This window comes from Cryptomeria japonica, chromosome 2, assembly GCF_030272615.1.
Source record: "Cryptomeria japonica chromosome 2, Sugi_1.0, whole genome shotgun sequence".
NCBI classification, from domain to species: domain Eukaryota; kingdom Viridiplantae; phylum Streptophyta; class Pinopsida; order Cupressales; family Cupressaceae; genus Cryptomeria; species Cryptomeria japonica.
In genome coordinates, this window is record NC_081406.1 from 480,011,286 (window position 1) to 480,028,955 (window position 17,670).

Sequence of the window (17,670 nt, forward strand, 5' to 3'; positions counted from 1 at the left end):
TAATGCGGGTTAGATAACAACAGAAGTGTTTCAGCAGGCCGGGATTAGCTTAAATATCATTTTAGCTAACAACTTGATTAACTTTAACAGCATCATATTCCTGAAGATTTACGACTACGCATTATCACTTTCGGATTTTGGATTAATTTTCAACAAAGGCAAAACATGAGAAATTTGAATTTGAAAAGAGATGCAGTTTTTGGCTAAACCTCGGGAGTGAATTCTAAATTTCGAATGTTTGAATAACGCTTTACAAAAAAGAGATGTAGACTTCAAGAATTCAAGCATTCGCCTATTTGATTTACACATTTCAAATGACCATACGCGTTAAAGCGTGCTTACCTGATGGGAGCGGATGGCGAGAGATTACCCGACCTCGTCGCGTGAAGTGAACGGACGATCCTGCAAAGTTTGAATCCCAACGGTTATCCTTTTGATTTAAATTTTCGCGGCTTGGCGGATGAAAGAGGATTTATCAATTTTAAATGGTTCTATCCTTGGCAATATGAATTTAAATGGTCGACGGGGAGGGTGATGCGGCGTCTTACCTCCTTGTTTTCGGATTTGAGAGCTCTTTCAAATTTTGAATTGCATTCTCTCTTCAACTTTGGATTTTGACAAATTTGGAGGCTTCGGAATTTAACTTGGCTTCACTCGGCCTGCACGAAATTCGGAGCTTGGATGCTATTTGCAACCATGGAGATCTCAACCTGCTGGCGAATTTCGGAAGTCTTTGGGGTTTAGGCGGGCTGGAGACACTTTCGAAGCTGGGAACGTCTTTTGAAGCTCTTCAAAAAAACTCGGACCTGAGCGCTCACCTTGCGTGCCTTGGCAACTTTGGAATTTCGGAGCTGGGAGCGCTTTTTGAACCTCGGCAAACCTTGGAGATCCCAGAGCCCGTTCAAGCCTTGGCGAATCTGGAAGGCTCGGAGGACTCGCCGTCTATGCTGAATGCCCGTCCAAACTTCGGGGTTTTGTTTTTAAAAACTTTTCGCACTTCCTCTTCGCGACTTCGGACCTGGGTTTAACTTTGGCTTCGCGATGCGAACTTTGGCTCTGGGGTTTAAAACTTCGGCTCTTCCGTTATAAACTTCGGCTTCGCGTTTTAAGCTTTGGCTCTCCGGGGTCCGAAAAGGAGCCTCGCGTTATAAACTTTAGCTTTCCTAAAGGATCCGAAATTCGGACTCCAACGCGTTTTAACTTTGCTTTGCGCTTTAAACTTTTAGTTTGCGTTAAAACTTCGGACCTCAACGCGTTTTAACTTTGCTTCGCAACCTCGGACCTAAGGTCGAAAATGAGCTCCTTGCGTTTTACGAACTTCGGACCTGGGGTCCGAAAGTGAGCGCCTTAAGTGACTTCGGGTGTTTCTAAAAGACGTCGCGCTAACTTCGAACTTGGGGTCCGAGAATTGGGAACTAAACGCCTTTTCGGGCTTTCGGACCCTAAGCGCCCCTTTTTGTTTTTCGCCCTCTGTTAAAACTTTCTTCGGGGGGGCCGAAAATAAAGGTTTGCTTTTTAAACTTCGGACCTGGGGTCCGTTTTAAACGTTTCACAATATAAACTTTAACTCAGGGGTCCGAAAATGTTTTACTTGACTTTCGGAGCAAAGCACCATTTGTTTCAAAATATTGCATGATTTAAACTTCGGACCTGGGGTCCGAAAATGGTTTTTATGTGTCTTTCGGACTTTCGGACCTAATGCATCCTTTTCAGAACATTCCGCCTTCATTAAAAACTTCGGACCTGAGGTCCGAAAATCGTTTTTTTGTGATCTTGGGGGGGGGCGGAATCTGCTCTTTAGAGAATTTTGGAAACTTGCACAGAATGTCGGACCTCCCACCAGCTTCGCCAGACTCCACAAATCTGGCCTTGGGAGGCATCAAAATACCGAGGGACTCGGCCGAGCAATTTGATCCTTTAGGAGGCGAAAATCATCTCTTGCCCAAACCTTGCAAGGGTCGGGTAGCAAACTTTATGCAATCGGCCTTATAGCTCTGGCTTGGCGGGGTTCGTTAGTTCTTACCGACTTACGCCTATCCAAGGCAATCTTCAAAATTTTGGAACAAAGCCCTTGGCATTCACGCCCGAGAGCTGGACCAGTCAGGAGGACTCACTGGTCCATTACTCCAACGTCAATCAGCTTACGGATTGGTCACGAACTCGCTCGAAGAGACACGAGAAACTCTGCTTGGATCCTCAGGACAACGATCGAAAACTCAAAACAGGAAAAGGGGACCCTGTCGGCGACAGGGAGCGTGTGCAACGCACAACACGTTCCCCTTCTCGTAATCCTCTCACCTCTTATGATTGATTCACTTCAACAATTGATCAATGTGGATATAGTAGGGGAGCTGCAATAGGGTGCCCTTGAACCTCAACCCTAGGCCCAAGGTCAAGACCTTACCTTCCTTGGCCTCGTTTGGTCTTTAACCGATGGTCCTCAACCATCATCATGAGGTGGCCTCGTGGTCCTTAACCATCTTTACGAGGCATCATACCTAGCGAGGAATCTTTCACCGTTGCCCTTCTTGCACTCCCTTACTTCCACATGATCGATAAGTGTTGAAACTTTTCATTAGTTCGCCTGTCAATTTCTTGTGTATCAAGGTATGTTGGCTCTCAAATGTATGAGCATTGTGCTGTTGTATTCATTTTATAATTTTTTGAGTTAGTCCATTGTTTTTTTGGTACTTTTCGTCCATACGAGAGCTCATATTCACTCTTATCAACAAGTTCTAAACTGCTTCTTTCCTTTCTGTGTGCTTTAGCCAACTTCTATTTCTCTCATGATTAATATAGTCTTTCCACATAGATTCCCTGCTTTCCAGGGTTTTGGTTTGTTCTTCTGTGGATATTTTTCTCTTATCCATGTTTGTGATCCAGTATTTGTTGACGACGAGTCTTTTTACTATGTAGAAGGTTAGAGAGAAGAATGTATAGAGATGAACAATTTTTTTTATACTTTTGGATAACTGTATTGATTGTTTTATAATTCATGTTGGTTAAAAACAACTAGCACAGATATCCCGAAGAATTGAGAAATTATATTTGTGCCAAAATCTTAGATCTATAATGATCAAATTTGTGAAATTCCAAATGGTGTGCATCAGAAAATGAATTCATAAAGCCTTACCAAATCTTTGATTGCTACCTGAAAACATACCATCTGACTAAAAGTTTGAAATACCATTAATTGTATGCAAAAGGTCCTACATGATTCATGATATTATCATGTTGAGGCTTTATGGTATCAATGTCATATGAGAAGCATTAATGTTTTGGCAATGAAGTTTTTTTCAATTTTGTGAATAAATGGGTGATTTGGCTTTTAAATGTTATAACATCTGCAGGTATTAGAGATAAAATACGGCTTGTAATTACAACAGCACAGTTGATTTCTGACTGCCAGATTGAGCTATAGAAAGCTTTTCAAAGTATTCAATTCCACAATTTAGAAGAGATACCTATTTCATGGGCTTAATTATAGGTTGTACATAACATGTTTATGTGGATATGTGATGGCAGGGCAAGGTGGATAAACTGGAAAATGGATTTGTTTTGTCTGATTACATTGCTGGTCTTTGTGCTACCATATTACCATTGCTATTTGATGCTTCGCAATAATGGTACATACCACATACTATATTCTCTTACTTTTATGCTCTCTTTTTCTATGATTTTAGAATTCATTTGTTCTGTTTTCCTATTCTGAAATATGTTGAATGGTATTTTGAAATGTTTTTTGTTTGAAGGATTTGGAAAAGAAGTACTTTTATGATGGTGCATTTTTTGATAACAATGGACTAAGGCTGATAAAAGATTGCATTTTCAACATTGAATTGAGCCCTTCCTAAGTTTTTTGCTTTGAATATTGAATAAACTTAATAATCCACTGTAGGATGGGTTTTGCATAACTTGAGTTTATGATCATATTTAAAAATCATGTAAGCAAATTTGAAACTCTGCCCATCTCATTGTTTTAGTGTAGCTTATTTATTTCATATCAAATCTTCCCCAGCCTTTCAATCAGTCATCCCAAATAATAATGTAGCTATTCCTTGGGCTTCTTAAACAAAATGTTTAAACCAGAAGAGTCCAGGTTATCAGATCTTGTAAAGTAATCGACCTTGTAAAATTCATTATCATATGGGTATATATACATGTGATGGCGGTGAACTGCGTGCTTTAAATGGCACTCACAGTGTTAACAAATGGTAACAAACATTCTAAATAATTCTAACAAACATGCACACACTAACAAACCAACAATTCTATGGTTGAAATGGTGGAATACCTAACATCCCCCCCTTATTACATCATTTCTTTAAAATACTAATAAGAGAATCTTGAAAAACTTCAAACTTCACACGTGCAAGAAAATTGGTGAAGATATCAGCACGTTGTTCCTGTGTAGAGCAGAACTGGAGCTGAATGTTGTTTTGCTGAACGTGTTCTCGTATGAAGTGATAGTCAACTTCTATATGCTTGGTTCGTTCATGAAACACTGGATTACGAACAAGCTTGAGAACACTCTGATTATCACAATAGAGGACTGTAGGTTGATTCTATGGTACCCCCAATCCTTCTAATATGCGGTGCAACCAAATTGCTTCACAAACTGCTGCACTTGCCACACGATACTCTTCTTCTGTTGAGGAACGAGCAGGTGTGGCTTGCTTCTTACTTCCCTAGGAAATAGGACTAGAACCCAAGAAGAAAGCAAATCCAGATGTGGATTTCCTATCATCAACTGAACCTGCATAATCAACATCTGTATGCCCTGTTAAGAAGAATTGTTCACTCCATTTATATTCCAAACCATGATCCATTGTACCATGTATATACCCGAAGACCCTTTTTGCTGCCTTCCAATGAGACATTTGTAATGTCCTCTTTTCTTCGAGTGATAATTAATTAATTAAATATTAAATAGTCCTAAGTCCTATGGGATTATGTAAATTTAATTAATTAGCATTTGGACATACTTTATTTTATAAAGTGACTATAATAATGTCAATAACAAATTATAAAGTAAAGCCACTTTTGAGGGGAAAAGTAAATTAAAAGAGAAATAAAATAAAGTATTACTTTCTAAAAGGAAAAGTATTATTAAAGGAGGAAAAAGTGCAATGAGGATTCATTCTTGACTTGTTATTTTGAAAGAAACTTTTCCTTGAGAGCTTAGCTTGCAGGTTTAGTAAACCCTAGGATGGAAACCCTGGAGGTTTTGGTTGTTTGGACGAAAAACCAGATCAACCCACTTGGTGAATTCATCTCAGAATTCATAGTTGCGCTTCATTGTTCAGTTTGGAGAGATTCGTAGAGTTTTAGAGTTATATTTTCGCAGGTTGAAATATTGCCAGAAGGGTTTTAAGCATCATTCTATGTCATTCTGGTATGTACAAACCTATTGATAGGTCTGATGTGTAATGGCAGATTTATGAGTTGTATTTGGGCATGTTTGGCCTATCTATTTGATTGTAATTGCATGTTCAAAATTTCTGATTTGTAGCAGCAGACTGAATAATCTTGTTTCAGATTTGTTCCATATATATGTTTCCATTTAATTAGGCCAGAATTCAGGAAATTATTTTCAGAATTATAGTGCATATTCTATTCGGGTTATTACAACATTTTTGGTTCTTGCATGAATCCTGATAAATAATTAACAGCAAAGCTAATGTCTAGTCTAGTATAAGTCAGGTAAATCAAACCTCCAATCATCTGACGGTAGAGAGTTGCATTCACCTGAGAAGATGTATCAGAAGTAGATAATTGCAAACCTAATTCCATAGGTGTAGACATGGGTTTGGAATACATCATTCTGAATTTCTCAAGTAGTGTCTTGGCATATTTCTTCTGTGACACAAAGATATGGTGATATGTTTGCCATACCTCTAAGTCTAGACAATAGTGCAGTAGCTCGAGATTTGTCATATCAAAAGCCTTCTTGAGATCATTTTTGGTTGCCTCATGTGATAACCCCTAAGGTATCACATAATGTAAAAGTATTTACATAATGTCAATATATTTATAAATTAATTAAATAAGTTCCAAATGATTAAATTAATAAAATATATTTAATATATAATAAATGTCAATCAAATATTTAATACATTTAAATATGACAAAAGTGAATTATTTAATATTTAATAATTCTTTTACAAAAACTAAACTGAACAAAGCAAAGCAAATAAGGATAAATAAAACATAGCAAGTTAATTAAATAAAAACATTTAATGCCCCCCCCCCCCCCCCCGGCCCGATTACCTCCGCACAAGGGGTGCGGCGGTGATCACAGCCTAGGTTGTGATCACCGCCGCACCCCTCCATGCAGAAGGGCACCGTGAAGGGGTACAACCCCTCACGGGATACAAATAATATGGGGAAGGGAGAAGGCAAGGAGGGGAGGACCAGCGGTGGAAAAGAAAGGAGAGCGGGAAGTATAGCATAGAGACAAACTACAAGCAGAACCTTTGCTGCGAACAGTCAGGTAAGGATATAGTATTGTTTATTTACCAATGAATATATAGTAGTTAATACGTTGCTGCTCATTACTATATATATATACCAATGGATATAGGTAATTAATACGTTAGGCTATTTACTTTATTTATTAATGAATATCATTAATTAATATGTTAAGGTTCATTACTATATATATATCGATGAACATAGATAGTTAATATGTACATACTAATGAATACAAGTAATTAATATCTTAATTTACACATTGAGGAATGAATTTATTAATACAGATGTGATGAATGGAATTAATGAAAATCTAATACATATGTGAATAATGGTAAAGCATATTTTGATATATATATAGGTTAACAAATAAAATGAATAGTCAAGAATATATGTTAAAGTAAAAATGTGAATTATGAAATGGGAAAATAGTACTAAATTGTCAAATGCAATATAAATATGATTGAATGATGGAGGCCATAGGGGGGAAACTACCTTAGCCTAATGGAGGGATTATGATAATCCCTGAAAGGCAGTATATATATACTAATTTGCAAGTTGATTTAGTAACAAATTGATGTATATGTTGTATTCTAACAATTTGTTTTGCAGGACAGTGGTCCCTAACTAGTAGGGACATTACAATGGTATCAGAGCATAATCCTGCCAACCTGTGGGAGGGATTCTTAGTTGATGATCACCTATCAGAGGAAGAAAGGCGCAAAAGCAATGGCGTATCAATTAGCCAAACAACTTCAGGCCTTCATGGAGCAAACCAATGAGAAATTCGAAAGAATGAGCCAATTAATCCTCCAAAGTACAAACAACAACAATAGAGATATGACAAACCCTAGGAGAGAGACACACTCGAATCACGCCGATAACGAACGATCTCCTCAGAGTTCTAGACAAACAATTCCCGAATTTCTACCTAGAGAGGAACGTGTGGGAGAGGAAGAGGAATTGACCACACTTGGGGTAGGGGAAATTGCCCAAATTTATGCTAGATTAGAGTCGGAAGTTCAAAGAGTAGTTTCCTTCAGAGACTTCTGTGAATCCAAGACTAATGAGGGTAGAAGAAGGAAGCCTATGGGTAATGACCTCAAAGCTAAAGTCAACAAAATGTCCTTACCATGCTTTGATGGGTCAGGGAAAGACTTCACCCAAGCTTGGGTACAAAAACTAGACACATACCTCTCATACAGTCCCATGACCGAAGGAGATGCTATAAAATTTGCCATACTACATTTAATAGGAGCAGCCCATAATTGGTGGCACAATGGTCTCATTACCCTAGGACACAAAAATGTCTCCACCTACAATGAATTTACCCAAAAGCTCATCAGCCGGTTCGACCAGAAAGACTCCGAGTGGTACTTCCAAGAATTAACACACCTTAAGCAATTAGGAAGCATTGAAGACTATATAGACCAATTCCAAAATTTGTCAGTAATGGTCCCCGACCTATCTCAGAGAAGGCTTACCTACATGTTTTTAGAAGGCTTGAAAGATTCTATTAGAAATTTTGTAAAACCCCCGGAACCACAAAATTTAGGGGAGGCCATTAAAAAAACTAGGATGATCGAACTTAGTGCTCCCAAGAGTACCTCAACCAAAACACCACATAGGAATGAGGGATTCCAAAAGGACCGTCGGGAGAGGCCCTGCCGCTTCTGCAAGAAACCTTGGAGTGTGAATCACCAATGTGAGGAGAAAGAGGAACTCAGGGAGAAAGGGTTATGTTTCAAATGCAAGACTCCATGGGGGAGAGGCCATGAATGTAAAAAGGGACAAATAAATAACACAGAAGAAATACGGGACGAGGAAAGACCTTATAAAAGGGCCAGATTTGAGAACAACGAACCAAGTACTTTAGCAGTCATCACCCAAGGGAGTGAGAATAGATGCTTCAAACTTAAAGGAACTATCAAAGGACAGAAAGTAATCGCATTAGTTGACATAGGAGCCTCACATGATTTCATTAGCAAACACTTGGCAGCAAAAAGAAGGTTGAAAACTCAAGAGTTTGAAGGTTTTGAAGTGATCATGGGCAACGGAGTCATAGACAGGTGCACCAAAATTATACCTCAATTGGAAGTCACCTTGGGAGGACATACCGTTACAAGGAACTTCTTTGTGGTGAACCTAGAGAATGACATCATTTTGGGGATGCCATGGATAAACTCATTGGGACGATTCACCATGGATAGTCCCAATCGGGAGATATGCTTCCAACATGAAGGGAGGGAGATAACATTAAAGGGAATTCCCGATGGCTCTCCAAAGATAGTATCATGCAATAAAATGGAGAAAATCCTTAGACATGATCCAGGAGAGTGGGTCGCCCAATGTATGGTGTTGGATAAATCTCCAACCGAAGGCCAAATCATTCAAAATGATATACAACCCATCCTTAAGAGACACAAAAAAGTCTTCGAAGACATTCCTCTTGGTTTACCCCCAAAAAGGGGATTTGAACATTCCATTGAACTAGAAGAAGGAGCAAAACCAGTCATTACCACTCCTTACCGCCACCCCCACAAATTCAAAGAAGAAATTGAAAAAACCATAAAAGAATTATTAGAAATGGGACACATCCAGCCAAGCAGCAGCCTGTTCGCTTCATTAGTAGTATTGGTCAAGAAGAAAGATGGGACGATGAGAATGTGCATAGATTACCGGGCCCTGAATAAAAAGACTATAAAGAACAGATACCCTATCCCAAGAATTGATGAACTAATGGAAGAACTCCACAGAGCAAAATACTTCTCTAAAATCGATCTAAGGTCGGGATATCATCAGATTAGAATGAGAGAGGAGGATATACCCAAAACAGCATTCAGATGTCACTATGGACATTTCGAGTTTTTGGTTCTACCATTTGGCCTCACTAACGCCCCGACCACCTTTCAGTCATGCATGAATCATACATTCAGGCAACAATTACGGAAATCCCTTCTAATATTCTTCGATGATATACTCATTTACAACAAGACATGGGAAGAACATCTCCTGCACATTGAAGAGGTATTAAATATTCTTGAATCTGAATCCTTATATGCTAAAGCCTCCAAGTGCGAATTTGGGATGAGGGAAATCATCTACCTAGGACACAAAATTAGTGAGGCGGGAGTAAGTGTGGATGAGGAAAAAATCAAGGCCATCAAGGAATGGCCCACCCCTAGAACATTAGCACAACTAAGAGGGTTTGTGGGACTATGCAGCTACTATAGACGTTTTGTCAAAGGATTTTCCAAAATAGCAGCACCCCTCACCGACCTAACTAGGAAAGGAGCCTTCACATGGAATGACCAAGCCCAATAGGCCTTTGAACAATTGAAAATAACCATGAGCTCGTGCCCAGTATTAGCCATTCCTGACTTCTCTATACCTTTTGAACTACAATGTGATGCATCTGGGGAGGGAATTGGGGTAGTCCTCATGCAAAAGAACACCCCCTAGCCTTTTAGAGCCGTAAACTTACCGAAGCAGAAAGACTCTACTCCATCTATGACAAAGAAATGCTAGCCATAATGCATGCCTTGGCCAAATTTCGCCAATACCTCGTCTGTGGGAAGTTTGGGGTGAAAACCGATCATAACAGTCCAAAATGTCAAATTTCGCTTCTGACCCTTCCAAAGGGTCCAAAGCGAATTTCGCTCCTGACCCTTCCAAAGTGTCCAGAGCGAAATTCTCCATAAGACATTCTACTTTGACCAAAACCTAGAGCTAACGCATTCCCAGGCTTGAATGAAGGTAAAGCGCTTGTTTGGATGAAGAAATGTGAAAATGAAGTCAGGATCTTGACCAAGAATAGGGATTTCGCTCCTGACCCTTCCAAAGGGTCCAAAGCGAAAATCCTTGTAGACCACCTTTTCTTCTCAGTTTTGGCTAAGTGTTGCCTTCTAGGGCATGTTTGAGGGTGAATTGATTTGATCTTGACTTGAGATGGAGTTGGTGGATTTTTGAAGGACAAGATTTTGATCTAAAGGAGAATTTCGCTCCTGACCCTTCTAAAGGGTCCAGAGTGAAATTCATCATAAACCTTGTTTCTTGACTTGAATGGATTAGAAACCTTGCTCCTAATGTGGAGAATGATCTAATTTTGCCTTGTGAAGTGGTTTGAAGCTTGAAAAATGAGCAATTTAGCCAGGAATGAGATTTTCGCTCCTGACGCTTCCAAAGGGTCCAGAGCGAAAATCTTCCTAAAGCTCATTTCATCTTAAGTTTGGCTAATTTTTGATTTACAGGGTATCTTGGAAGGAATCTTGGACATTCTTATTGCCTTTGAAAGGTTTGAAAGTGTTGAAAATGAAGGATTTTGGACCTAAAGGGAAATTTCGCTCCTGACCCTTCCAAAGGGTCCAGAGCGAAATTCCTAAAAAGCTCTTACTTTTGCAATAAAGGAAGTCAAGTTTTTGATTTGTTATGGCATGGATGGAAGAAAAATAACTTGCTTTTGCCTCTTGAGGTCGTTTTGAAAGGGAGAAATGAAGGATTTAGCCCAAGAAGTGATTTTCACTCCTGACCCTTCCAAAGGGTCCAGAGCGAAAATCTCCCTAAGAGACATTTCTTGCCTTATTTGGCCTAGTTTTGGTGTCCAAGACATGATGAGAAGAAGAATGAACATGTTGAAATCCTTGGGGATGTTTAGAAGTTGTGAAAATGAAGGATTCTAGCCAGGAAAGGAAATTTCGCTCCTGACCCTTTCAAAGGGTCTAGGGCGAAATTCCTTATAAACCTACCTTTTGACCTTTCTTGGACATGAAACCTTATTCCTAGGGTAATGAAGGATGAAATCCTACCTTCCAAAGAAGTTTCAAGTTTAAAAATGATGATTTTGGGTCAAAAATGAAAATTTCGCTCCTGACCCTTCCAAAGGGTCCAAAGCGAATTTTCTCAAAACTTCTTTTTGCTATCAAGTTTTTGCTAGATCAAGTGTGGGATAAGGTAAAATCAAGAGGAAGTTGCCCTTAAGAGTGACTATAAGTTGCTAGAGACCATGAAAGATGAAGGAATTGAGCCTAGAAGTGATTTTCACTCTTGACCCTTCCAAAGGGTCTAGAGGGAAAATCCTTAAAATCATCCTTTCTTCAAATTTTGAGCAAAGCCAAGCTTGGACAAGGGTGTGAGAAGGCATTTGGATTGCCTTAGAGTGGATTTTGGTTGCCAAGAATGCAAATTTGAAAGCCTAATGAAAATTTCGCTCTTGACCCTTCCAAAGGGTCTAGAGCGAAATTTCTAAGATTCCCCTTTTTCCTTGCAAAGTGAGACAAGATTTTGGTTTTTATACCCCGGAGAGGAGTGAGACAAGATGTTCTATGCCTTGGAGGTGATTTGAAGTTGAAAGGATGGCAAAATAGCCCTAAAACAAGATTTTCGCTCCTGACCCTTCCAAAGGGTCCAGAGCGAAAATCCTAAAACCTACTTATTCCTTTCAAATTTATGCTAAGACAATACTAGACTAAGGTAAAAAAATGCCCTTGAGACTACCTTTGAGTTGATGTTTGTTTCCAAAAGTGATGATTTTAGGCCAAAGGAAGAAATTCGCTCCTGACCCTTCCAAAGGGTCCAGAGCGAAAATCCTAAAATCTCCTATTTTGCCTTGCAAAAACAAATCAAACTTGGATTGGGTGAAAGAAGAGAACTATTTCCTAGTTTTGTGAGGTGGATTGAAGTTGGAATGATGAAAAATGAGCTACAAGCAAAGAAATTTGCTCCTGACCCTTCCAAAGGGTCCAGAGCGAAAAACACTAAAGATACCTTTTCCTTCAAGATTTGAGTAAAACTAGGCCTGGATTACAGTGAAAGAAGCTATTTAGAATGCCTTGGAAAGATTTGGACCTTCAAAAAATGTGAATTTTGAGCTCAAGAGAGAATTTTTCTCCTGACCCTTCCAAAGGGTCCAGAGCGAAATTCTGGATAGGTCCTATCCCTGGCTAGGTTGTTGAGCAAAATTGACCTTTTTCGCCTTGTGAAGATCAAACCAATGCTAGTAAGTTGAGAAGTGGGTTCAAACTGATCGAATTTTGATGAATTGAAGTGAAGGAGATATGGAAAATTGGCCTGAGAGGTGAATTTCACTCTTGACCCTTCCAAAGGGTCTAGAGCGAAATTCTTAAAACCTCCATTTTTGCCCCAAATTTACATCAAGCTTGGTGTTGGTTGAGAATGAGGACGTCCTTGGGCATGTATCTAAGCAAGTATGATCACAAGGTGAGAAGAATTCGAGCCAGGAATGCAAAATTCGCTCCTGACCCTTTCAAAGGGTCCAGAGCGAAATTCTTATGGAGCCTGTCCTTGGAAAGAATTTTAAGCAAACTTCATTTTGATATCTTCTTGTTGATGATTTAAGGTGTGAAATATTATGTTGAAATGAATTTATTATGTCCTTAATCATCTTTTGCTTTGTTTTTGCAGATGAAAGAAGATCAAGCCAAGACAAGGACGACCTTCTCCAGTCCAGCATAGACAAGGACGACCTTCTCCAGTCCAGCATCAACAAGGACGACCTTCTCCAGCCTAGCATCAACAAGGACGACCTTCTCCAGCCCAGCCTCATCAAGGACGACCTCTTCCAGTCCAACATTTGAAGGAAAGACAAGGTGGCATCCCAGTCATCACTCCTCCAGTCGGGCTGGTCCACTTCAGCATGTCCAGATTCAATGTACCTGACTCATCAAAGATGGCACTAACTTCGATGTACCTACCCCGACTATCCATTGGTTGAATATTCCAGAGAAGACATGTGTCCAAATAATGCAATTATTTCATTGGTCAGAATTAAGTTTGTTGTAACAAACCCTAATTAGGGTTTTCATTGTAAAATCTCGGCTATTGATCTCAAGTTGATTTGAGCCATCGAATTGTATTGAGGGCACTATATAAGCCCTGGCTCCTCAATTGTAAAGGCTAATAGTTAGTCAATAGTTGATAGGAGGTGAATAGTTAGCTAGTAGTGAACAGTCAGTTGATAGAATAGCAATTAGAGTAGAATAGCAAGAGAAGGCAAAGATTGTTGCCAAGATGTTGTTGTAAAAGACTTGTAAAACTTCATTGAAGAAATGGTGAAATCTATGGGTCGATTCAACAATTTGCATGGTCTTTATACTTCTCAGATTTGATTTCATGTTATTAGATGAGTGGAAGAAATGTGTTTGATTGATGGTGAAATTTGTATATCCATACTACTAGCAGTTTGTTGATTGTAGACTTGCCTTGTGTAGTCAACTGGAATCATTCAGCTTGAGCTTAACTTCAATTGTCGCTTCTTCATTGACATGCATCAGCCTGATGGTGTCTATGCCTGTAGTGATGATTTGAACATCATAAAGCTTTCCTCCGAAGATCGCACTAACCTTGTGGAGATGGTCCTGGGATGTCAAAACAAGACTTAGTTAGAATTTCATCAAAGGTCATTCATTGCTCCTACATTCTTAGTATCAGAATTAGATCCTTCCCTCGCCCTCATCCTTTTTCCTTTTTTTTTCAAAATCTAGGCCAGTGAAATCTTGTGATTCCAGCAAATTAGACATTCAGGTCATCGAGTGTAAGTCCCCTTGTGATTCCAGCAAAATCACATCATACCGCGAAGAGCTTATCCACGAGTAGAGATCCTACATAACAGAGCCTTGGAGTTACTTCGACTGATCCTTCGGCGAGATCTTCAGTAGTCGGGAACTTTGTTCAAGAGAGGATAAGGTACCTTTAGGTATTTTATTCTGTGTTTGGTCGTGTACAAAATACACATCAACAGATCCATAAGGCGATATGCCTTAGATTCCCTACTATAACCAAGAAGAATACATTTCATGGATTTTTCATCAAGCTTCTTTCTTTTTTGTTTAGGAATGTGCATATAGGCAGTGCATCGAAACACACGAAGATGTGAGATAGAAGGCTTTACCCCTATCCACGCTTCTTCTGGAGTGATGCCATCAAGGGCTTTGGTTGGTGCACGATTCAAAAGATAAACTGCTGTGTGAACAACTTCAGTCCAATATGCATGCTCTAGTTGAGAATCCTTCAACATACTTCGAACCATCTCCACAATGATGTGATTTCTCCATTTTGCAACACCATTTTGTTGAGGTGTGTATGCTGCAGTCAGTTGATGCCGAATGCCATTTTCCTTCAGATACGTGGAGAATTCTATGTTGGTATACTCCCCACCTCGATCTGAGCGGAGGGCATGAATACAGTGATTCATATCTTTCTCCACTTGAGTGCAAAACTCTTTGAAATAGGAAAGAGCTTCATCTTTATGCTGCAAGCAATATACCCACATTTTCCTTCAACAAAAAGCTGAAAGTACTTGTATCCATTGTGACTAGGTGGCATGGGATTGCACAGATTGGTATGCACCAGCTGCAAAGGTTGGCTTGCACGATGCTCACTTGGATAGAAGGGTTCTCTATGTTGTTTTCCAACAATACAACTAGAACAAGTAGCACTCGACTTCTCAAGTGAAGGAAGCCCTTTGACCATGCTTTTCTTACTAAGTGTTAGCAAGTAACTAGTGCTCGACTGACCAAATCTACGATGCCAAGGCATAGAAAGATCATTATCCCTAGTCATTAAGGCTTGATTATTTGTAGTTGTATCAAGCCTAAACATTTTTCCAATCTTAGTAGCATTGGCAACAATCATGTCATTTTTAGACTTATCTTTGATAAGACAAATCTTTTTACCCTAATTGCTATCAAACTCAATCCTAAGGTTGTGATCAAGAAATTGATTAACAAAAAGGAGATTTTTGGTAAGTTTCGGCACATGCAAGACATTGGTAATCTTGCAACGATTAATGCCAAACTTCAAAGAGGTGTCACCAATACCTTTGATGTCATGGGTGGTATCATCTCCAAGAGTTACTGTACCGTGATGGAGTTTCAATGTTGCTCTTTTACATTTATGATGACTTTCTTCATCTTAATCATTGAGTCGATGCCATCATATACCTCACCCAAACAAGGCTTATCCATTTCAGTATAACAGATAATGCTCAATATAGGCTCAGTGAAATTGAGGAGATACTCAACATGATCCCACCAAATGTCATCTAGGATCATTTGCTTAACCTTTGCTGCCCTTGTAGTGCTAGACTACCTCCATATGGACCAATTTGGGCTGATTACCATGTTAGATGATGCCTCACAAATCTTTAGAGGTTGCTGAATTGTTGTTTCTGGTTTTGATTGTGTGCGATTTTTTGCATCAACGTTTCAGGTCACACTTTGAATCCATCATCAGGATGAAAGGATGCTCAAGGCGTGTTGGAGGCAAAACAGGTCTCCACAACCTATTTCAAAATCAAAATAAAAAAAATACATTTACAAAACTTAAAATTAAAATAAAATTAAGAGTTCACTAAAGTAAAACATATTTATTATTTAACTTACCTTCAACAGCTCCAATATCGAGAATTGTCTAAATATGCCTTGTGACATATGGTGGTTGGTGATGAACATTTATCTCTTCGGCATTAACACAAACTTGTTTGGTGCCAATTTTTTGTAGCATTAGGTTGAAAGAGTGGGCAACACAAGGATCCAAAAATTGTGTTCATAACGTTCCTCAACTAATAATCCAACAACGCTACATTTCTTGGTTTTGTTTGTTATAACTTGCACAACATTTCAAGGGCTCACTTCTCAATTTCTTGGCAAAGAATATTAGCAATAAATGCAACATCCTTCATCTGTTCTTCACAATCCGTTGCTTTCAAAAACATTGCCTCTTTAGGGGATATTGCAATAACATTGATCAATGGGCAATTTCTTGCATCTTTCCATCTGTTAGATATGATGGACACCCCTGTTTTGAGCTTTTGACCCATGAATTTTTTATGGCTTCAAGGAGTCCTCTACATATTTCATCTCTTTGTCCACTAAGGTAGTATGTATCTTCTCATAACCTGGGCCCTTGTACCCCTTTGGAGCCTCATTAATTGATCTCACCATTTTTTGCCAATATGGTGAGCAAACAACATTGAATGCCAATGCATTAGCATAGACACATCTAGCTATGTCTTGATCAGCAATCTGTCTAGACTCATTGTGGAATGCCGTTTCCAATGGTCCCTTTGATCTCTTATTTGTAGAGGTCACAGATTATTCTTTAGGTATGGACAAAAATGAATGGCCCTCTCTAGATTGAAGATTGGAAGGCAATGGAGAGCCTTTGATCCTTAATCTTTAGCAAAGGATGAGTTGTAGCTTGTTTCCTTGTTGCTTGGTCTACTTTTGCTTGTTGTAGGCGGTAGTTATGCCGTAGTCGTAAATAATTTGTTATCATTATAACTGACATTATAATTACTTTTGTTCCCGAGAGGTTGCTGGTAGTTGCCAATAGTTGGCAGTCTTAACCAACTGCCAGGCACTATATATACTTTGATTGTGGTATCGAGAAACATTCATGATTGTATACACATTACACTTTGGTAATAAAAGAACATATCTTTCTGCCATCTTCTGGTGTCAATTACTTTTCTTTGGTATTATTGTGTGATATGTATGGTATTTTTTTGTATCTTTGTTTACTTTGAGTAATCAAGTAAGTTCTTTTCAGGATTAAACTTTTTGGTGCCGTTTTTCTTCAATATATGCCAAGACTTGTTCCTTTGCAAGAAGACCTTACTATTTGGATTGTCAGGACAATATTTGATGCCTTGGTGAGGGATAAAGTAGAAATGGGCTTTCACTCAACTGTATGACCTGTTATATTTTGCTTTTATATGACCACAAATCCAAGTGTAACCTCCTCCACTTGGAAGTTGTTGTACCATTTCAACATATTTCCAAAGGGGAGAGTGTGGGTCTATTTTGAAGTAGGGTTGGCTCCTAGAGCTAGAAATAGTTGTCATTTTAAAACCTAAGAGAACAAGTTCTATAAACAACACATTCGAAACAAACCAAAAAGAAAAAAACCTATGTTACCTCGAGTTTCTGGGACGGGGACGGCTGGGGATGGTAGGACGAGTTTTTCGGGACGACAATTTTTTTTGACAATTTTGGGGACGGTGAGGGGACGACTATATAAAATATAGGAAAATATTAAAATATATAGGGAAATTTTAAATGTTCATATGAAAAATAGATAAAGCATGTATATATACATTATAGTCATATGAAAACATGGATAAAGCATGCATATGTACATTATAAAACCTTAACATACCACATTTGTGTTTAGAATTCATTG

General features: G+C 38.9%; 1 protein-coding gene across 2 annotated transcripts in view; it reads left to right on the forward strand.

Annotated features, from left to right (window-relative positions):
* Positions 1-17,670, forward strand: part of LOC131050211 (GPCR-type G protein COLD1) — a 309,921-nt gene that overhangs the window by 18,264 nt on the left and 273,987 nt on the right. For both annotated transcript variants that reach the window (XM_057984488.2, XM_057984420.2), the window contains exon 2: positions 3,526-3,626. In XM_057984488.2, coding sequence (XP_057840471.2) covers positions 3,526-3,626 — 101 coding nt within the window. The remainder of the gene's footprint in view (positions 1-3,525; positions 3,627-17,670) is intronic.